Source organism: Ambystoma mexicanum, chromosome 7p (assembly GCF_040938575.1).
Source record: "Ambystoma mexicanum isolate Mex_15411 chromosome 7p, UKY_AmexF1_1, whole genome shotgun sequence".
Taxonomy (NCBI): Eukaryota; Metazoa; Chordata; class Amphibia; order Caudata; family Ambystomatidae; genus Ambystoma; species Ambystoma mexicanum.
Genome location: NC_090939.1, coordinates 13645567 through 13667680, shown reverse-complemented (window position 1 = coordinate 13667680; position 22114 = coordinate 13645567). Strand labels below are relative to the sequence as shown.

Below are 22114 nucleotides of genomic sequence, written 5' to 3'. Positions count from 1 at the left end.
CCGCATCACATGCAATCACATGCAAGCAGGGCACACAGAACTCTCACGTTTCCTCCTTCCTCGTGAGAGTCCTGTTTTTATCCTTTGTATTCTGGGACTGCTATATTTTCTTTCTCATTTCATATTTTAAGTGTAAGAAAACCTCAAGCGCCAGAATCCCAAGGAAAACAGGACTGGGTGGCCTTTCCACGTGCAATGGGAAACTTGAGAGCTCTTAAAACACACATGACTTATTGTCAATCTTTATTTTTATTCTTTTAATAAATAGAAATAGAAATGTTGCTGCTACTTAAAGAGAAAAGAGATAGGGTAAAAACGACCTCCAGCGGTCACTGGAACCCATTTTTTCAAAACCCTCGATCTGTGCCGGCTGGAGCACAGAAGAAAAAGGATCCTAAATTAGAAGTGATGGGGGCGTTGAAGGGGGAGGAGGCTGCACCGGCACCGCGAACCCCTGGACCGAGTCCAAGCTTCGGCTCGTGGGCCATGGACGCGGTCGCTAATGCGCATGCGCGGAGACTGGACAGGACGGCGCTTCGCCGCCTTCACTGTCTTCACTGCGCATGCGTAGAGCCTGAGACACGCCGGTCAGATAAGGTTAACAACTGTAAGCGGTCGTGCTCAGCTCTCGGACGTCAGTCTCGTGGTTTCTATGGTGACGGACTAGTACGTCATGGCCTGCAGGTCGACTTGGCAACCAGCCCCTACTTCGCACCCCCACTCCTCGCGCGCTCAGCCATGCGTTCCGCTGACGTCAAAGTGACGTCAATGAGGCGGCCCCGACCTGTCACCGCTGGGAGGAGGATGAGGCTCGGCGTTTGCAGCAGCGGGGCTTTCCAAGCAGGAGCGAGCGCAGAGCAGGCGCGAGACGGAGTCAGAGGCGCGAGGACACGAGCGCGAGGCAGTGAGCTTCTCAGAAGTAGCAGCAGCAGCGGCGGGCGGCGCGAGGACAGCGCGCGAGGACACCAGGCAGCGGGCGCGAGCCAGGTACCAGCGGCGCGCGGCGGGACGGTTAACGGCTCGGGCGCAGGGGCTCGGGCGACCCTGTGTGAAGTCACCCCCCTGTCCAGCCCGCGCTTTCACACTCTCTCCCCACAGTCCTTAGTAACACACGTGCTCCCCGGCTGGGAGCCCTCACCCCCACAGCCCCCCAGGGGGAGAAGTTCAGTGGGAGTCAGGAGAGCCCCCCAGGGGGAGAAGTTCAGTGGGGGTCAGGAGAGCCCCCCAGGGGGAGAAGTTCAGTGGGGGTCAGGGGGCCTCCTCAGAACCCCCACAGCCCCCCAGGGGGAGAAGTTCAGTGGGAGTCAGGAGAGTCCCCCCAGGGGGAGAAGTTCAGTGGGGGTCAGGAGAGCCCCCCAGGGGGAGAAGTTCAGTGGGGGTCAGGGGGCCTCCTCAGAACCCCCACAGCCCCCCAGGGGGAGAAGTTCAGTGGGAGTCAGGAGAGTCCCCCCAGGGGGAGAAGTTCAGTGGGGGTCAGGAGAGCCCCCCCAGGGGGAGAAGTTCAGTGGGGGTCAGGGGGCCTCCTCAGAACCCCCACAGCCCCCCAGGGGGAGAAGTTCAGTGGGAGTCAGGAGAGTCCCCCCAGGGGGAGAAGTTCAGTGGGGGTCACGAGAGCCCCCCCAGGGGGAGAAGTTCAGTGGGGGTCAGGGGGCCTCCTCAGAACCCTCGCAGCCCCCTCAGGGGGAGAAGTTCAGTGGGGGTCAGGAGAGCCCCCCAGGGGGAGAAGTTCAGTGGGGGTCAGGAGAGCCCCCCAGGGGGAGAAGTTCAGTGGGGGTCAGGGGGCCTCCTCAGAACCCTCGCAGCCCCCTCAGGGGGAGAAGTTCAGTGGGGGTCAGGAGAGCCCCCCAGCATACTTGCCAACATTCTGTGACCAAAAAGATGTAGGATTTTTCAAGTTTCAAAAATAATTCTTAGCATAACAATGACATCACAGGAAATTACAAAACATACATTGTTGGAACCACTGGAGCATTCTAAAATGCACAGCCCATGGAACAGCACAACATGGAAAGATGTTCAAATGTTTAAAATGTTTAATTGTGAATGGTAAGTTAACACCAAATTGAATTACCTAACTTCACAGAAAATAATCACAGAGAGCTGGTAGGCAACGTTTGCCACTGCTCTGTAGCAGCAGCCCGGGCAGTATTCCTGCAGTGCAGGTTGAACACTGAACAACATGGAGACTGATACCCTCCTCAGTCTAATAGGCAGATGCTGTGTGATGTTGGTATGCTCTGCCACTTGCCTACACTGGTGGTTCACCTATGGTCTGTCCCGGCATGAGTGCAGGGCAGAGTCATCTAGATGTCAAATCAGTGGATTGACCTGAGCCCATCACTCAAATGTATCACTTACCCGCCCACTGCACAGACAGATCAATTGCCTTAGAGTCACATAAATGACCTGCCACTGTAAAAAGCAGTAGGATTTGTCACCCAAATCTGTAGGCGGTAGGACTGCTTAAAAAGCAGTAGCCTACTGCCTAAATCTGTAGGGTTGGCAAGTATGCCCCAGGGGGAGAAGTTCAGTGGGGGTCAGGGGGCCTCCTCAGAACCCTCGCAGCCCCCTCAGGGGGAGAAGTTCAGTGGGAGTCAGGAGAGCCCCCCAGGGGGAGAAGTTCAGTGGGGGTCAGGGGGCCTCAGGAGGTAGAGGGACAGGGTGCCCTGGCAAAGAGTGGCCCCTGCAGCCCCCCAGGGAGGCACAGACACTCCCCACACAGAAAGAGACGGAGTGACTCGAGAGGAGGGGGGGGGTGGACTGTTACCCAGAGCCCGGGGTGGCCCCCACCCCTCCCTGTCCGTGCAAGGGGCTGTCACTCTGGAGAGTGCTCAGGCTTCTGGGGAGAGGGGCATCACCCTGTGAGGGGCAGGTGGTCTGGGGGCCACTGGCTGTGGGGGGATTCCCAGGCTGCCCTCGAGGGTCTCACTCTTTGGCGGCTGGGGGGTAGTGGCACACGCGGGGTCTCGATAGAGGGGCCTCGGCTTCTGAAGGCCAGGTGGATAACCCGGGGTGGGGGCGCACTTTAGGTGGCATTTGCTAGGGGTGGTGCCCTCTGAGGCCGGGCACCCACTACCCATGGGGCATAGAAAGGTCTCGGGCGCCAATGATGAGGTGACCACGGTGGCAAAAGGCCATGCCATCCTCCTGTGGCAGACTGACTGGTATCTGGGGGGGGGACTTTCCATGAAGTAGCCCACTTTGGCCACTAGGCCACCAAATAAAGTGCCCCCACCAGCACTGCGTGCCTTTGGTTTGGGCATTGCCCTATAGACCAGTCCAGGGCTGGGGGCATGTAGTGCCAGCAGACCAGGTGGGGGCTCCCAGAATGGCTGTAGAGAGGGATCTTCCCTTTGGGGAGCTCATGCTCACCCCAGTTGGGGGTGGGGAGCTCGTCCTTTGAGGGGCGCATGGGGGGAGCACAGGCAGGGCGCTCCCATTTACCTGAAGCTAGTCTCGGGGTCTTCCGGGGGGACACCCAAGGATCCAAGACTATCATGCTCTGTTCATTGGTGTTGAATAGTGCAACTCCTGCCGCTTTCACAGGTTCCTGGAGCCTCAGGATCTGAAGGAGGAAATGGCGGGGTGGACATGGGTTGCTCACATTGTGTTACTGCAATGTCTCCACATCTGCAAGGTTTGGGATCTGCGGGGTGTAAGCGCAGTCTGGAGGCAGCTGCTTGGAAGTGTACATTGTTGGGTTTTCTGTGATGTTTGTTTGGACTTGAGATTTGTTAAGGAGGGTGTGAAGAGTTGTTGGTGCCTCTGGGGGACTATGGTGCAGGTGTTTTATGAGGTGGTGATGCTCCTTGTATTGCCATGCTGTGTTGTGTTTGGCTGATAGATCTGTCAAAGCTTTTCCACAACAGTGACCAGACTAGGTAGGATCACTGCTTTTCCTGTGCACATTGAGAAGGTGCTGTGTGTGATTGTGGAAGCGCAGCCTGTGCATGTGCCTTCACCGGCCAGCCCCCCGGAACCCTCTGGAGCACAGTGGCTGCTGAGCCTGGGAAGAGCTGGGTGTACTGTGTGTAGAGCCAGCAGCTGTTGATCACGCTAACCACATGGAGGGTCACTCAGTGGCCAGGGCAGGCATTGGGGCCGGGAGTAAAGAGGATCGTGTAGCGGTGGATGGCAAAGCGCCCCTTGTACACAGTGTACTGTTCCTGTAATGTGTGTTACAGAACTTGCTATATGTGCTATGGTTTCCTTTAAGGGCAAGGGTGTGCGTGACAACAAGGCTGATTTTATCATGGGCCTGTTGACCACACCTGTGGTCAGTGACCTTCCTTTCTCTGCTCTTGATTCTTCATCAAGAGTCTGGTTTTCCCGTCTAGCTCCGGGTGGCATCAGTGCTCTTTCTGGGGGGCTTCAGTGACCTTCCTTTTCCCTGCTCTTGATTCTTGATCTAGGGTCTGGTTTTCCCGTCTAGCTCCGGGTGGCATCAGTGCTCTTTCTGGGGGGCTTCAGTGACCTTCCTTTTCCCTGCTCTTGATTCTTGATCTAGGGTCTGGTTCTCCCATCTAGCTCCGGGTGGCCGCAGTGATCTTTCTGGGGGGCATCAGTGACCTTCCTTTCCCTGCTCTTGATCTAGGGTCTGGTTCTCCCATCTAGCTCCGGGTGGCCGCAGTGATCTTTCTGGGGGGCATCAGTCACCTTCCTTTCACTGCTCTTGATTCTTGATCAAGGGTCTGGTTTTCCCATCTTGCTCCGAGTGGCCGCAGTGCTCTTTCTGGGAGGCTTCAGTGACCTTCCTTTTCCCTGCTCTTGATTCATGATCTAGGTTCTGGTTCTCCCGTCTAGCTCCGGGTGGCATCAGTGCTCTTTCTGGGGGGCTTCAGTGACCTTCCTTTTCCCTGCTCTTGATTCTTGATCTAGGGTCTGGTTCTCCCATCTAGCTCCGGGTGGCCACAGTGATCTTTCTGGGGGGCTTCAGTGACCTTCCTTTTCCCTGCTCTTGATTCTTGATCTAGGGTCTGGTTCTCCCATCTAGCTCCGGGTGGCCGCAGTGATCTTTCTAGGGGGCATCAGTGACCTTCCTTTCCCTGCTCTTGATCTAGGGTCTGGTTCTCCCATCTAGCTCCGGGTGGCCGCAGTGATCTTTCTGGGGGGGGCATCAGTCACCTTCCTTTCCCTGCTCTTGATTCATGATCTAGGTTCTGGTTCTCCCGTCTAGCTCCGGGTGGAATCAGTGACCTTCCTTTCCCTGCTCTTGATTCTTGATCAAGGGTCTGGTTTTCCCGTCTTGCTCCGGGTGGCCGCAGTGCTCTTTCTGGGGGGGGGGGGGGGGTCGGTGACCTTCCTTTCTCTGCTCTTTATTCTTGATCTAGGGTCTGGTTCTCCCATCTAGCTCCGGGTGGCCGCAGTGCTCTTTCTGGGGGGCATCAGTGACCTTCCTTTCCCTGCTCTTGATTCTTGATCGAGGGTCTGGTTCTCCCATCTAGCTCCAGGTGGCCGCAGTGCTCTTTCTGGGGGGCATCAGTGACCTTCCTTTCCCTGCTCTTGATCTAGGGTCTGGTTCTCCCATCTAGCTCCGGGTGGCCGCAGTGCTCTTTCTGGGGGGCTTCAGTGACCTTCCTTTTCCCTGCTCTTGATTCTTGATCTAGGGTCTGGTTCTCCCATCTAGCTCCAGGTGGCCGCAGTGCTCTTTCTGGGGGGCATCAGTGACCTTCCTTTCCCTGCTCTTGATCTAGGGTCTGGTTCTCCCATCTAGCTCCGTGTGGCCGCAGTGATCTTTCTGGGGGGCATCAGTCACCTTCCTTTCACTGCTCTTGATTCTTGATCAAGGGTCTGGTTTTCCCATCTTGCTCCGAGTGGCCGCAGTGCTCTTTCTGGGGGGCTTCAGTGACCTTCCTTTTGCCTGCTCTTGATTCTTGATCTAGGGTCTGGTTCTCCCGTCTAGCTCCGGGTGGCATCGGTGCTCTTTCTGTGGGGCTTCAGTGACCTTCCTTTTCCCTGCTCTTGATTCTTGATCTAGGGTCTGGTTTTCCCGTCTAGCTCCGGGTGGCCGCAGTGCTAGTCCTCCATCCTCCCTATACACGTGCTCTGGGCTGCAATGCCCTCCCCTGACCCCTGCCTGTCCATCGGTGCTTGTCATCAGTATCCTGACTATTGGTGGACCGAGTTCCTAGAGCTGTCCGGGCTGCAGTGCCTTTGTGGTCGTGGCGCAGCTAGATCTCTGCCCATCCATTCCATAGCTATCATCAGTGTGCTGGCACTTGGCCTGGGTGCCACTGCATCGCCCACACCCCACCCAGGCTTCATCCCCTGCCACTTCAGCTTAGCCTCCCTTGGATTGCAGATCTTGTGTGCTCTTGGCTTTGGGACACATTTAAGCAGCTTAACTACAAGTGTTGCTGTGGCTGTAACCCGAAGCGGTGGTGGGAGGGGAATGTGCGTGTGCAAGCGTGCCCACTTATAGCATCATATGGCTGGAGCAGCTGACGGCTCCTATGGGAAGGGTCTTCAGCCCAGCTGCCCGGAGGCGGGCACCTGTTAGAGGGTAGCCATCTGGGATCTTCCAGGGACCTACCAAGGGGGGCAGTGTGAGGCGCATCCAAGAGCCCCAAGTGTTATGTTACACCCCTTGCCATCAATTGCACCACATAAATGCCCTCTCCCTTCATCCTGTGCACCATGGCCGCTTGGAAAAGGGTGCGTATGAGTGGGGGGGGGGCAACCTGCTCCAAAACCTAGAGTTCATCGCACCCTCAGCCCGTGCAGGCGATCTCTTTACAGTGCTGCCCCCTTTAGTGATTTAGTACTGTCGCCCTAAGCCGAGTTTATAAGGAAAGTGGGGAGTTGCACATGAAACATTTCCAGTATTTACTCTTCAGAAGTAGGTGTTTTACTTGAAAAGGGTATATTCCTTGCTGACATCTCTGCCCTCTACACCCCCGGCTTCGAGGTGGGATGTGCTCATGAGGCCTTGCTTGTAAGATGGTGGTGGGTACTATTGATTCTGTAAGTGGCCACCAGCCCTATTTTCCGAGGTAAGGCCAATCCCTACCTGGATTAGTGCAGGACTGTTGTCCCTGGGGCATGCACTGTACAGGGCCCTTAACGCCCGGCTTCCCATTAGTATAACCCTAGTCTGTCTCAGAAGGACTCTCTTTTGTGACCTGCTGTCTGTTTTCCCCCTCAGGTGCTGTTGGTCATCTCACTGTGGATGTCGATGTGTGGACTGTGAGCCTTCTCAGAAGCACGGTGCCGGTCTGAACCATGGTCATCATGGCCGATTGCAGTGCGCCCCGGTGCCGGCCCCTCCGGGTTGGGTTCTACGATATTGAGAGGACGCTGGGGAAAGGCAACTTTGCAGTGGTGAAATTAGCCAGGCATCGGGTGACCAAAACCCAGGTGAGGAGATCCTCTTGGCCGCTGGGGATCCTGCTTGTGGGGGCTGGTTTGGTCTCTATGGGACGGTGCCCCCCTCCTAGGCTGCAAGCAAGGGGGAACCCAGCCCTTTCCATGTGGCTGGCATACTGTACACTCTGCATAGCCCCGGTTGATCCTCTGTGCAATTCCTAGATCTTCTCGAGTACGCCCCCAGCGCTTCTTGTGCTTCCATTTCTAGTGCAGTGATCCGTGCCCCCGTGCTGCTCCCTCTGCAGATTTTGGATGGGAAGTTGGGGGCACGGAGAGGCTGCCACTCCCCTCACTGCATGCCTGGACACCTAGGCTTCCTGCGGTGTGCTGCTGCCAGACACTGGTCCATCTGCCCTGGCCCTCAGGGAAGAGCAGCCGTGGAGGATGCCTGTTCCTTTCCTTCTGAGGCGTAGAATAGAGGCGAGTGGCCTTCTGCAGACTCTGGCTGGTGCAGGGATCTGCAACCTTGGGCTTTCCAGTAGCCCTGCCCGGCATAGTCCATGGTGAAGGGGCCTGGGAGGAGTTGTCCAAGTGGTGGGCGGGGGAGGCATTCCGACCAGTGATCATTCTGCCGCTTTAATTCACCAGTGAAACAAATCCAGGGTAACCTCGCCTACCTAACCCCCAGTTGCCCTTTCGTTTCCACGGCTCTATCGTTTGTTCATCGCCCTTCATCCTGATTGGCGGGAAGTGCCAGGCCTTCATGTTCTCCTTGATTTTATTTCAGCCCCTCTGTTTAGGTGTTTGCATCTGCTGCTCCATGCTTGCCACTGACGCAATCTGCCTTTTTACGTGACAGGTTGCCATCAAAATCATCGACAAGACCAGGTTAGACCCGTCCAATCTGGAGAAAATCTATCGAGAGGTTCAGATCATGAAGCTACTCAACCACCCGCATATCATCAAGCTTTACCAGGTAAGGGATATCGCCCTGGTCTCTGTCCTGCCTGCCCCTCGAGGGAGGCACCGCTGACCTTGCACCCTTGGGGCCGCGCTCGCCACATGGGAGCAGACTGCTCTTGAGGGACTGTCCAGTGTTTGCGTGTGTGCTGCTATGAGGCTCTTCCGCTGCACTGGAGGTGGAACTTTGACCCCATCCCAGATATAAATGAAACCTTCGTCTGTGGGAGGCATGGAAAGAGAAGAGGGAGGGAGGGACGGAGGGTGGCAAGAAAAGGGACACAGGAGAAATGGGGGTTTATGCTCGCCCATGAGGAGCGAGATGACGCTGACTCCCATGTGTGAGAGGACTACGAGAATGTGGGGAGCATAACCTGCCCACCCAGGAGACTTTAATGCCCTGCGGCGGTTGCTGGTGCAGCGGTGTGTGACATTACGAAAAATGTGGATTGTGGTACTGGTTGCACATACTTACCCTTGCACAAACATACACACATCCGCACAGTTAAAAAGCTATCATGATGATCCCTAATTACAACATTCAATACATCTCTAACATTTTAAAATGCAATGTATTGAATCATTAGGTAATGGGTGCCTGGTGGCCTTGCGTGTGCTTGAATGTTGTGTGGGCCACTAATCCTGCTTTTCGAATTGATTTTCCTCTGGCCAGGAGTGTGTGGTTGGTGCAGTGTCATGCAAGCCTGCACTCTTTATCTCCGGCACCGCCACCGCCAGATTGGTCACAAGCTAGAGGTTTTCTTCTGGCACCTTTAGCGTGGGGTGGCCCTTACATGCTGGCGAGTGGTGATCTGTTGGCTCTTGGCAGCTGTGTTGGTCGTGCTGTTGCTTTACCAACCTCTCACAAGTTGGAGCCCGAGGAAGGCTGCTTTCTGTGTCTTCCTTCACCGGTGGCACGTTGATGCCCTCTGTGTAAGGGAGTAGTGGCCTTTGGCGCGATCCCATGGGGTGTCACCTCCCCGGCGCTTCCAGGAGAGACTCCATGGGGTGTAACCTCCCCGGCGCTTCCAGGAGAGACCCCATGGGGAGTCTCCTCCCCATTGCTTCCAGGAGAGACCCCGGTGCATTCGTGTGCGCAGTGAACAGCTTGACTCTTCTGTGCTTTCTAGATTGGTGCATGTGTCGTGCTGACACCCTGCGGTGTGGCGGAGCAGGTGCTTCCTGCTGCTGCATGTGTGCTGGGAAACGTGAGCCGGGGGCTCCTGGCGCCTGCACAGGTCTGCTTATCGCATTAGCCATGGCACCGGGTCTCCGTAATCGGCTTTGCACTGGGTCTTCTGGGCGCCGTTGCGGATGGCACCACCCACGTGGCAGTCAGTGGGCAGGATTTGGACCCTGAGCCCCCACGTGAGGCGCTGAGCACAACGGCGGGCACTAGATCCAATGAGATCTGCTGGTGTGGACATGTACTACTCGAGATGCTGGGGTGACCACACGGTGAAAAACCCGGGCAGGCCTCACGTTGCAACCTGCGCACATTAAACTAAACTCTGAGCATGCTAGAAGTGCGGGCTATTGCAGTGGGTGTTCGTATCCACTCCCGCGGGCCTGCAGTCACTATACAGGGTTCGAGCCCACCCTGGGGTGGATGTGACGACCACTGTTCATCAGCGCAAGTCACCTCGATTTATTGCATCTCCTAAAACCCGGACGGGGCTAGACTTGCAGGCTGCGTCCCCGGCACAGGGACAGTGAGTCTGATTCGAAGCTTGTGGGTGTCGACTGCAGTGGAATAACTTTGCAGAACATTATGGGGGTGGGGCATGACCTCTAAATGAAAGGGGCCCCTGCCAAATGAAATGAGTAGGACACAATGGTGTGCCGCAAGTTTGCGGCGGGGGTGGGGGCTCGCGGTACTAAAGCAGTGAGCATCTCTGCCTGGCACTCTGGGTGTGTGGAGAGCTGAGGCAGGTGGTGTCCCAGCCTGGCAGCCTGTGGGAGTGTGGAGAGCTGAGGCAGGTGGTGCCACAGCCTGGCAGCCTGTGGGAGTGTGGAGAGCTGAGGCAGGTGGTGCCCCAGCCAGTGGGAGTGTGGAGAGCTGAGGCAGGTGGTGTCCCAGCTGGGCAGCCTGTGGGAGTGTGGAGAGCTGAGGCAGGTGGTGCCCCCAGCCCGTGGGAGTGGAGAGCTGAGGCAGGTGGTGTCCCAGCTGGGCAGCCTGTGGGAGTGTGGAGAGCTGAGGCAGGTGGTGTCCCAGCTGGGCAGCCTGTGGGAGTGTGGAGAGCTGAGGCAGGTGGTGCCCCAGCCAGTGGGAGTGTGGAGAGCTGAGGCAGGTGGTGTCCCAGCTGGGCAGCCTGTGGGAGTGTGGAGAGCTGAGGCAGGTGGTGCCCCAGCCTGTGGGAGTGTGGAGAGCTGAGGCAGGTGGTGTCCCAGCTGGGCAGCCTGTGGGAGTGTGGAGAGCTGAGGCAGGTGGTGCCCCAGCCAGTGGGAGTGTGGAGAGCTGAGGCAGGTGGTGTCCCAGCCCGTGGGAGTGGAGAGCTGAGGCAGGTGGTGTCCCAGCTGGGCAGCCTGTGGGAGTGTGGAGAGCTGAGGCAGGTGGTGCCCCAGCCTGGCAGCCAGTGGGAGTGTGGAGAGCTGAGGCAGGTGGTGTCCCAGCTGGGCAGCCTGTGGGAGTGTGGAGAGCTGAGGCAGGTGGTGTCCCAGCCCGTGGGAGTGGAGAGCTGAGGCAGGTGGTGTCCCAGCTGGGCAGCCTGTGGGAGTGTGGAGAGCTGAGGCAGGTGGTGCCCCAGCCTGGCAGCCAGTGGGAGTGTGGAGAGCTGAGGCAGGTGGTGTCCCAGCTGGGCAGCCTGTGGGAGTGTGGAGAGCTGAGGCAGGTGGTGTCCCAGCTGGGCAGCCTGTGGGAGTGTGGAGAGCTGAGGCAGGTGGTGTCCCAGCTGGGCAGCCTGTGGGAGTGTGGAGAGCTGAGGCAGGTGGTGTCCCAGCCAGTGGGAGTGTGGAGAGCTGAGGCAGGTGGTGCCCCAGCCTGGCAGCCAGTGGGAGTGTGGAGAGCTGAGGCAGGTGGTGTCCCAGCTGGGCAGCCTGTGGGAGTGTGGAGAGCTGAGGCAGGTGGTGTCCCAGCCCGTGGGAGTGGAGAGCTGAGGCAGGTGGTGTCCCAGCTGGGCAGCCTGTGGGAGTGTGGAGAGCTGAGGCAGGTGGTGCCCCAGCCTGGCAGCCAGTGGGAGTGTGGAGAGCTGAGGCAGGTGGTGTCCCAGCTGGGCAGCCTGTGGGAGTGTGGAGAGCTGAGGCAGGTGGTGTCCCAGCTGGGCAGCCTGTGGGAGTGTGGAGAGCTGAGGCAGGTGGTGTCCCAGCTGGGCAGCCTGTGGGAGTGTGGAGAGCTGAGGCAGGTGGTGTCCCAGCCAGTGGGAGTGTGGAGAGCTGAGGCAGGTGGTGCCCCAGCCTGGCAGCCTGTGGGAGTGTGGAGAGCTGAGGCAGGTGGTGCCCCAGCCTGTGGGAGTGTGGAGAGCTGAGGCAGGTGGTGTCCCAGCTGGGCAGCCTGTGGGAGTGTGGAGAGCTGAGGCAGGTGGTGTCCCAGCCAGTGGGAGTGTGGAGAGCTGAGGCAGGTGGTGCCCCAGCCTGGCAGCCTGTGGGAGTGTGGAGAGCTGAGGCAGGTGGTGCCCCAGCCTGTGGGAGTGTGGAGAGCTGAGGCAGGTGGTGTCCCAGCTGGGCAGCCCGTGGGAGCGTGCAGGGAGGTACTGCAGCCCTGACATTCTTCGCGGGCACCGCAGCGTGTGATGACGAGCAGTGGGGCAGGGCAGGCCGCCAGCTGCGTCAGAGGCCGCCGCCTTCCCTGCTCGGCCGGTGGCCTCTCTATTGAAGAAGCTGCCACATTCCTGGCGTCCTTTGGGACGTGTGCCTTGCGCAAGTGCCCTGCCGACGAGGCGCTCTGTGCTTGCTTGTTTATCCAAGGAACGTCCTGTCGGCGCTACCGGGAGCTGGGGCATTTTCCATGAAACTGCAGTATTTAAGCAGGGAAGTGCCCTCCCAGGAGGCGCTGTGTAGCCTCCCTCTCCTCCCGACTCCAGCTCTTTCGCGCCTCTGTGCCTGCAATGTAGGTGCCCTCCCTAATTTCCGGGAGGCAGCGTTTGCTGCACTCTCCATTCGTGCCCTTCTCAAAGGACAGCTACAGCTTGCGCTAAGGCAGAGCCCCACCCCTCTTGCCCCCCAACTCTGCTCTTGTACGTCTTCCAGGAGCTGCTGCCCCTCTGCCTCCCTGCTAGGTGTCCTTCCAGTAGGAACTCCTTGCCACACTCTTCCTCTAGCCCTCAGGAGACGCTGCTTCTGTGACACACCCGTCTTCTATCCATAGCCCCCCCTCGTAGCAGATTGCCTGTGAGCCTCTCCTTGGGCCGGGCACACACTCGGGCTTTCAGACGGTATGTTCTGCATTCATGAGTTTAGTACCTAGCTCCGTGCTCCTTTCCCTAGTCTTTCAGTGATGGATTTTACTTGCTCTTGCCTCTTTAATTTATACTTTCAAAAAAAGTATTTCTTTTATTATTTTTTCTTGCTACCGTCCGCCCCCCTAACCCCGTTTTCTCCTATAGCATTGGTCACTGCAATGCAAGGCACCGCTGTTTTCTCAATCTTCCCTGTCCTCAACTCCTCCTGCGAGACGTGTCTCTACGAATAGGTTCTGCCCAGGATGTTTAATAACTTGCTGGTGTTTGCAGTGCTTGGCAATGCATCAAAGTAGTTTGCAAACGAGTAACTCCTTACGTGTTCTTCTGTCTCGTTTGTTGTCTAGTTTACTCCCTGGGTGGATGCTTGGTTAAACGTCGGTGTGGAACAGGTTTGACTGGTCCCAGCGCCAGCACAACCTATCCCTCCGTTTATACCAACATTACATGCTTTAGACTACACTCCAAAGGATCCAGAAACCTATGTGGGTGATCACATCTCACCAACCAAGACGCAGATGTAACCCAGCCGAGGTACATCGCTTGCCTTGAATAGCAGTGTGATCCCTCTGCTGCGCGCTCTCTGAAAGCAGACTACCACTTGGGCACCACACTCTTCTTGCAAGGGTAGGCCTTCATAGCCTGATCTTAGTCCAAGCTCTCTTCTGACAGCATATTCCCCCGGTGATAGAGCTCCAAACGTCCCAGCCGCTTTCCTGGGCGGCCTGTGGTTACTGATTGTACGGTGCTCATTCGCTTCACCTCTTCCTCCCAGCACTGCGCAGTGGCGCAAAAGCAGCATTAAGCGCTAGACAAGAAACCTACATACATCAGACGGTCGCTGGACCATTGTTTAGCCCATACATGGCCTCTGTGGTACAGCCGAGGTCTAGCCCTCCTAGGACTGAGGCGTGTCCCTCTGCCACATACTTGCAGTGGAAAGAATGGATGTGTATGACTGTGATGGGGTCCGCCATGAGATCAGTCTAGTGAAGTAGGCTAGTCTCTGCTTTACTGAACAGACCTGTCTACTTTCTTTCAGGTGATGGAGACCAAAGACATGCTCTACATTGTGACCGAGTTTGCAAAGAATGGAGAAATGTTTGGTAAGTTCTTCTGTGTTGCGCTCTGCTGTGGGAAGAGGGGCTTGCTTGCCACTGGTTGCTGCGGTCTGTGAGGCTGGAGGGCCTGGGAATGACCTGCATGTCTGGCTCTTTCCCCGTAGATCACCTGACCACCAATGGGCACTTGAGTGAGAGCGAAGCACGGACCAAGTTCTGGCAGATCTTGTCTGCTGTAGAGTATTGTCACAGCCGCCACATCGTGCATCGAGACCTGAAAACTGAGAACCTGCTGCTGGACTCCAACATGAACATCAAAATAGCTGGTAAGTCTCTGTGTAAAGCGGTACCGTGCCGGTATCTGCATTGGGGTGGTGCTTGTCTGCAAAAGGCGGGGGCTCGACGTTACTCACCACCCTTCCTGTTTCTTACAGACTTTGGATTTGGAAACTTCTACAAATCGGGGGAACCCCTCTCCACCTGGTGTGGAAGTCCCCCGTATGCAGCTCCCGAGGTCTTTGAAGGCAAGGAGTACGAGGGACCACACCTTGATATTTGGGTACGGAATGTGAAGGCTGTAATGAACCACAAAGTGCAGCGTGTTGGCCCTGGTGCTTTCAGGATGCCCTCCAGTTCCCTGCTTTGCGTGCAGCGTGTTGGTTCTGGTGCTTCCAGGGTGCCCTGCAGTTCCCTGCTTTGCGTGCAGCGTGTTGGTCCTGGTGCTTCCAGGGTGCCCTGCAGCTCCCTGCTTTGCGTGCAGCGTGTTGTTCCTGGAACTTTCAGGATGCCCTGCAGTTCCTGCTTTGCGTGCAGCGTGTTGGTCCTGGTGCTTTCAGGGTGTCCTGCAGCTCCCTGCTTTGCGTGCAGCATGTTGGTCCTGGTGCTTTCAGGGTGCCCTGCAGCTCCCTTCTTTGGTGCAGCGTGTTTCATCCCTGTATGATGAGGGTCCATTGCAGTCTCTCTGGCAGCCGGTGCACTCACTGGGGCAATTGCACGTAGTGTGTACTCTAAAGGGAAGTCCTTGCTAACATCCTCTACTGTGGAGTGGGGTGGCTGTCCTTTTGTGACTCAGCTGGCGCTGCTCCCGCTGGTCCCTTCTGGGACACTTTATGTGCAATAACACTTGATCTTTGCCTTCCTGACGTTCATGCTCTTTCCTTCACAGAGCCTTGGGGTGGTGCTGTATGTTCTCGTTTGTGGCTCGTTCCCCTTTGATGGACCCAATTTGCCCACTCTGAGGCAGCGAGTACTGGAGGGCAGGTTCCGCATCCCGTACTTCATGTCGCAAGGTATGTTCCAGGAACGGTGAAGGGCTTAGAAGCCACGCTTCTGCCACCACAAGGGGTAGTACAAGGAAGAATTGGGGGATGTAGCGCTGTTCAGTTGTGTACTTGCACACGTCTCTCCTGATGTAACTCAGTCAGTGGCACTGCACCACACTACCCCAGGCCTGACCTCCTGCAAGCTTTATCAGTGCATGTTAAACCCATGCCCTGCATTAGGACTCGCTTTGTGCATGCTGTTGATCAGTGTGTGGTACAGCTCATAAGTAGTGTGGCCCTGATCTTTAATGGTTCCTTTCTTCCCGCAGACTGTGAGATGCTGATCCGTCGCATGCTGGTGGTGGATCCCACAAAACGCTTAACGATAAGCCAGATCAAGCAGCACAAGTGGATGCAGGCGGAGCCCGCCCTCCAGCAGCCACAATCCTCCCTGACCTTTCCCCTGGAAGAGTACAACTCCAACCTGGGAGACTACAGTGAGCAGGTGTTGGGCATCATGCAAACTCTGGGCATCGATCGACAGAGGACTGTGGAGGTGAGACTTGACGGATGCGTCTTGTGTTGCAGAGGTCCTACTTATCGGGGTAGCTTTAGAGTACAGAAAGTGGTCTGCCCTGGACTTTTAACCCTGCTCTGGCCCTATACCCTGGCTGTGCACACTGTGTGCCACTTAACATGCCAGTCTCTTATCTTGGGAGGTGGAGCAAGAACACCTCCACTCTTAGTCCTTTGTGCCCCTCTATTAAGGACCTCTGTAACCTGGGATAAAAGGACTCCTAAAAGAGAAGCCATGTTACATCTCCTGAAGTAGGTCAATTAGGGAAGGCTTAGGGCGGGGGTGGGGGGATTTATGCGTGTCTAGATGGCTGGGGTTTAGATGGGAAGCCTCGGAGTACTACACCTATGGGACGTACCCCGGGGCTTACAGAAGCTCATGGGGTGCTGGCACGTGGGATTGACTGGCGGAAACAGGTGTGGAAGGGTGTAATCCCTATGTGTGCTTCCATGATGGTTTACCAGTCTGCGCTAAGATGTTCTAGCACAAGCTTGGACCTCGCTGCAAATGCTCTAGAGCAGGAGGCAGTAGCTTCCAAGTCCTTAGACACTGGAACACTTTCCCTCTAAATATCAAAAATGAGCAATCCTTCACGGGCTTCAAAAAAGCCTTGAAAACTTGGTTATTTAACCAATACTAGCAATTAAATGACAACAGCCATAGGACTTACCAGCTGAACTATAGTCAATAGACAACATATCTATTTTAGCGTGAGCCGCTTCAATAAATGACCTCTGCATTCTCCATACCCTATGTTTTGTATTGTACCAATTGATGCCCCGATGTCTTATTCTATAACAATGTCTTTATGCAAACTTGTAAGTGAATATCCTTAAGTTCAATTAACAACTCTCTGTAACTACACCCCAATACCCGAGGGTTTGGGCGTGTAAGAAATAAAATAAATGAAGATGGTGACTTCAATTTGCTGTGGCCCGGGTCCAACTGTGTTTCTTTCTTTCCCCAGTCGCTGCAGAACTCCAGCTACAATCACTTTGCCGCCATTTATTATCTCCTTCGGGAGCGTCTTAAGGAACACAAGGCTGCTATGTCCTCAAGCCCACCGGCAAACCATCAACCGCAAAGGAAATCCCCAGAGCTTGGCATGGAGGTAGGTAGTGCTCGGTGTGTACCCCAGGGTGTTCACCACCCCCTCTTCACCTTCAAACTTAACTTTCTCCTGGCGAGCCTGACGTGGCCTGTATTTAACACTTTTAGAAGCGATGGCTCATCCACTGCTAGTATTTGGTGAGGCCACATCACATGGGGGGATGGTGGTGGGGGCTTTTCTGGCTCTTGCTGGGCTTCATGGACCCCTTTTCCACAGCATATGAATCAATAAAAAATACTAAAATGGAGGGAGGGCTGTAGCGCCTCCTCTGCTGGTGACTGACCTGTCTTCTCTGATTTGCAGCTTCCTCAGGATCACGTGACCTGCGATCTGTTTCAGGCCTCCTTCCCGTACACGCAGCCTTCCTTGCAGGCAGACCTGGACTGTGACTTGAGCACCTTACAGGTATGTGGGAGTCTGCAATGCCAATGGGAGGGATTCCGTGTCTGTGCCTCGGGTACAGTGGCAGCTGCTGGTAGGGTAGCTGTGGCAACGGGTGTATGTTGCTACTACGCGCCTGCTAGGGCTGTCTTGCTCGGGGTGTGCTATAGTGCAACTGTGCGCTCATGCTTGCATCTCTACTATGCGCTGGCTAGGGCTGTCTTGCTCGGGGTGTTCTATAGTGTAACTGCGCGCTAATGCTTGCATCTCTACTACGCGCTGGCTAGGGCTGTCTTGCTCAGGGTGTTCAATATTGTAACTGTGCTCATGCTTGCATCTCTACTATGCGCTGGCTAGGGCTGTCTTGCTCGGGGTGTGCTATAGTGTAACTGTGCGCTCATGCTTGCATCTCTTTCTCCCTTTCTCTCTTAGCCTTTGTTAGTGCCTCTGGATGTGAACTTCAACGGCCTCTTCAAGAATTCCTTGCTTTCGCCCGGTGGTGCGCTGGGCACCAACATGAGTGAAGAGGTCCGGCAAGAGCGGGATTTGCAGGAGCACCTGAACAGCCAGAACCCACTCATCACACCGTGCAGCGGGAGCAGGCGGCACACCCTAGAAGAAGTCATGGCACGCTTCCACCACTGCACCCCCCCATGTAAGTGACTCACATCTGACATCTCTGCTGCTTGTGCCCTTGCTGTGACTGGACGCGCAGGCAACTCTTATTCTATTGTACATGGGGGCAGAGAGGGTGAGTTGGGGCGGGCGGGGGAGGGGGGATGATTGACTCATAGTTGAGGTATTGTGCATGTTGGAATTATGCAAAGGCCCGTTGAGGTTACTCGGACTTGACCCTGGCAGCAAAGCCACGCTCCGCATCAGTGACTGCACAGTGGGTAGAGCTGGTGGGTTGTCTCTCTTCCACCCTTTGCACCCCATAACCAGCATCCAGCATGCACTCATTCCTTTGATGGGCATTTGGGTTTGATTATTCTGAAGGATTCAGAGCTGCCTAGTTGTTGCAGGCAGTGGTAGAGGGTGATGACTGCTGGCTCAACGCCTAATGACGACAGCCTAGGCCATCTGATGGCCTTATTGGACTATGATCGCTGCATGTTTTTTGTGCTGCCTTAGTGAATCACAAGTGTTGTCGTCTTTTTCACAGGCATAGTCATCTCTACAGCGAGCCAGGCTGACGAAGGGAGTTTGGACGGCTGCCTCACCACCTCCTCCAATGGGGGCTCGCTGTCTGCAAGTGTTTGTCTGGCGGAACAGGTGCGCATCGCGAACCAGACCACGGCCAGAATGACCACACCATTCCTGAATGCCCAGTCGGCCACGCCAGCCTTGCAGGCTCAGGGTTGCCTGGGTGGCAACTCTTTACTGCCTGTTACCTTTCAGGAAGGCCGAAGAGCATCGGATACGTCGTTGACGCAAGGTAAGGGACCCCATGCCTCCGTGCCTGTAGCAGCCGCTTGCGTGGCCCTATTTTCTGGTAGCAGTATCCCTCCAAGAGAGGGAGATTGCCTACGCTCCAAGCATCCATGGCATACCTACCCTGCCACCGTTGCTGCTGGATTATTTGGGGTTCTACCCTTAAAGTTACACGTGTGGTCCCTCGTGTGCATGCTTGCTCTTGTTGTTTTCTCTTGGTTGACAAGGGAAATCGTAAATTATGAGTTTTTCACAGCTTGGGCTATGCTCGTGTGCAACCCATTGGCCCATCAAGCCCTGACATGTATGTTCTCTATTTTTTTTCAGGATTAAAAGCCTTCCGACAACAGATCCGCAAGAATGCCAGAGCCAAGGGCTGCCTGGGGCTGAATAAAATTAAAGGCTTTGCCCGCCATGTGTGCCAGTCGTCCTCTGCTCGGATGGCACGCAGCAGTCCCCTTCAGCATTCTGCACAGAGCTCGTGCATGTATGGCTCCGGTAGCACCCGGGAGAACCGTTCCCTGCTTGAGGACGTCCTGCATCAGCAGAGGTGAGTGCGGCACTCCTGGACCAGCTGGTTGTCTTATTCTGAGGCTTGAGGACTGGGAGGTGTCGGGAGGAGCAGTGTAGCTGCAGAACGTCTCTGCTCCTTTGGGTGTTCTGGCGCCAGCTACTACTGGCACCTGAGAGAACTTGGGCAGTGCAGATTGTGGATATAGAACACTTCTCTTGGTGTCCTGGCTGGTGTAGACTGCTGCCACATCAACAGTTTCCAGCCCTGGAGAGTCTCTGGGGCACTTGCTACCTAAGGATAAGACTGGGAGAAGCAACTGCTTGTACACGGGTTGCTTTAAGGCCCCCTCAGCCCCCAGCTAGAAGTTGTGGATCTTTCTGAGGGAGCGATAGATGCATGCTGCGACAAGTCTGCCTGGCTTGGTTGCAGCCATCTTGAGGGTAGAGAAAGTAGAACACTGTTGTTGCAGGAGCTGTTTTGTAGCTTCCCATGCTGCTGGCCCCGTTTTTGATTGGTGCAAAGTCAGCACAGTCTGTGGGAGGAAGAACGACTGACCTTGCACATGCAGTTTTGAGTGATCCATGTTGCTCTTTACACTAGTAAAACTGCTGTCCTAAAATATCTAGAGTGTCTATGACATGACACTCGCCGTCTTGGATCCCAACGGGAATATTGTCTTACATGGCTTTGGTGGGAAGTTTGTGGGGGGATTTTCAGGTATGTATAAGGAAGTGGTGGGGTGCTTAAGTCCATACTGACATGACCGTCCGTGTCGTTGGTATGTCCTGCATAATAGTATATGGCGGCGCCGGCATACTAACCATGCCTTTTCTTTCCCATGTAGAATGTTGCAGCTCCAGCTCCAGCCTGCGCACCTGTCTCCTACTCACAGCTTTCCCTCGTCTGCAGAGACCCTCAGCATCTCAACCACCCTCTCCTTTCCGTCTGAGCTGCACCCTGACATCTCGCTAGTGGAGAAGTCCACAGTCCTAAAGCCGCCTGTTTTTGGGGTCTCTGTGTCCTCGACCTCCCCTCTCCTGGATTCCAAGCTCTGTGTTGCTGGAGTCGGTTCTAATGTCTCCTCTATGCCGGTTACCCACTTTCCCCAGCTGCCGCACTTCACCTTCCTGACGCCACCGTACGAGCCCATCAGCCTTCTGCCAATGGACTGTGAGATGGAAGACCTCTCATCCCTGCAGGCAGGGAAGTATGTGCTTGTGAAGTGACAAGCCCCTTCCCAGGGACCTTTTCTTTGACTATGTTGGGACTTGCACCATGCAGGAATCCAGGGTAACATTGTTCCAGACTCTCTAGCAATAAAACTGACAATGGGAGTGGTCCATGAGCCCAAACTTGGTGACTTTGCAACATACACCAGCAATATCGTTCTTGGTAGGAATCCCTACCGCTGCACTGAAGGGACGCTCCAAACCTCTGAACTAGAAAGGAAAGCCTGCGCAGTCTGTAGTTTAGCACAATGCTCCGTGTAGGAGCTTGCAGGTGTCGCATAAGGCCACCTTTCCTTTCTAACCGCCTCACTCTGTGAAGATGATTACCTCTGAAGCCATTGGCGTATTCATGGAGCACGAGAACACTGAAGGGGGGGGGGGCGGGATACCTCTTTACTGGAACTGGAGGTCCGCGTCCTGCAGGTTCAGCACCTGCTACTTGTGGTTGTGCTGGGCTCTGGATTCTGAGCTACTGGAGGAGCCCCTCAAGTATAGCAGTATTTTGTGATTGCTTTTAAAAAAAATATAAAGCCTGTGCCTAGGGCGTCTTACTCTAAAGCTGCCTCTTTGAGGGGCATATAAACAGGTAATGGAACCAAAACACCCTCCTCACGTTTTGAGTGTTACAATGTGTATGTAGATGAGCTCACCTCTTCATCAGTATAAGCAATGGCCATAGTTGTACAGAGCTTTCTCTCACTTCCCACCTGCAGCATGTCCCTTTCCCCATGAGTGTAGTTGGGCCTGCCCAACTTGTCAGTTCTGCGCGCTGTGGCGTGATGAGGCCTGTCCTAGGACATACGCTACCGCCTAGTGTGAGGTCCATGACTGACTTGAAGCAGCACAACCATCCAGTGGCTGTGCCATTTGTTGTTGGTGCTGCGTAAATAGGAGGGTTACCTATGATGCGGGTAGGGGTTGAGAGATTGCCAATAAAGCACTTTACTCTTTATGCTGCTTGCGTTTTTAAAGCATTTCAATTCAGGGTTCAACGTTAATTGCTCATTTTGGGGCATGGGTGTAGGCTGTCCCACATATTTAGAGTTGCTGACCCAAACTGGAACAAAGTAGGAAGCTATGAGTTAGATTGCACCTGTTAAGATGCAGCACTGATAAATGGATGGGAAGACCCTTTATAATATAGCTCATGCACCACCAAAGAGAAGGTCTCTGCTACCGTCTACCTCTGTTGGCATCTGCTTAATGCTGTGAACCAATCTTCTATGATCTCTCCTCGCTGCTGCCTGGCGGCAAACCGTGTGTATGCCTAGCATTGCAACTTCTCCCCAGATGCTGCTCCTGCAAGTCTGGCAGACACAACTCTTTTATCATCATTGGATCCTAGCTAAACTCGTATGGCAAAAGTTACCCCTGAATCAAGTTTGCGTCTGTACCCAAGACAACCTTCTCAATGCATTGACTGTCCATTCATTATCTGGGTGCATGGGAGAAGGGCAGGGGCACCCTGAATGAACACTGAAACTTTGGTTATGGGGCACACCTACATAGCCAGTGGCATACTGCATGTAGTGCTGTTTGATGAGAGAATGGGGCGGTTGTGCGCTGAGCATAGACTGGCTGGTGCCCCCTCAGTGAGGGGCTGCGTTGACAAGATTCCAGAAATTGCTTACAGGTTAAGACTCCTCACAGAACTTGCCCGTACCTGCACACCTGCATTATCTGCCCTGCATAAAAGGGTGGTCTGAAGGTACAAGCACAATTCCCCCATCTGTGAATAGGAGTTGGACATGTCTCCACACCTTGCAAACCGCTGTCCCTCTTGTTAGGCAAACTTCAGACTTTGGCAATTGCAGTCGATTTGGCAGCAATACAAACTACTTTCCATGGCAGTCTGTTAATGTTTCCAGAAGCAAACCGTGTAACAG

At 55.2% G+C, this 22114-nt stretch overlaps 1 protein-coding gene across 1 annotated transcript; it reads left to right on the top strand.

The window, feature by feature from the left end:
* Nucleotides 1-691: 691 nt before the first annotated feature.
* On the top strand, nucleotides 692-21180 carry SIK1 (salt inducible kinase 1). Its single transcript, XM_069635672.1, has 14 exons — nucleotides 692-987; nucleotides 7145-7356; nucleotides 8165-8281; nucleotides 13702-13765; nucleotides 13885-14046; nucleotides 14155-14279; nucleotides 14886-15009; nucleotides 15312-15538; nucleotides 16527-16670; nucleotides 16974-17075; nucleotides 17484-17706; nucleotides 18217-18489; nucleotides 18813-19035; nucleotides 19844-21180. The coding sequence occupies exons 2-14, from the start codon at nucleotides 7222-7224 to the stop codon at nucleotides 20223-20225; spliced, it is 2301 nt and encodes a 766-aa protein (XP_069491773.1). The 5' UTR covers nucleotides 692-987; nucleotides 7145-7221; the 3' UTR covers nucleotides 20226-21180.
* Nucleotides 21181-22114: the final 934 nt, after the last annotated feature.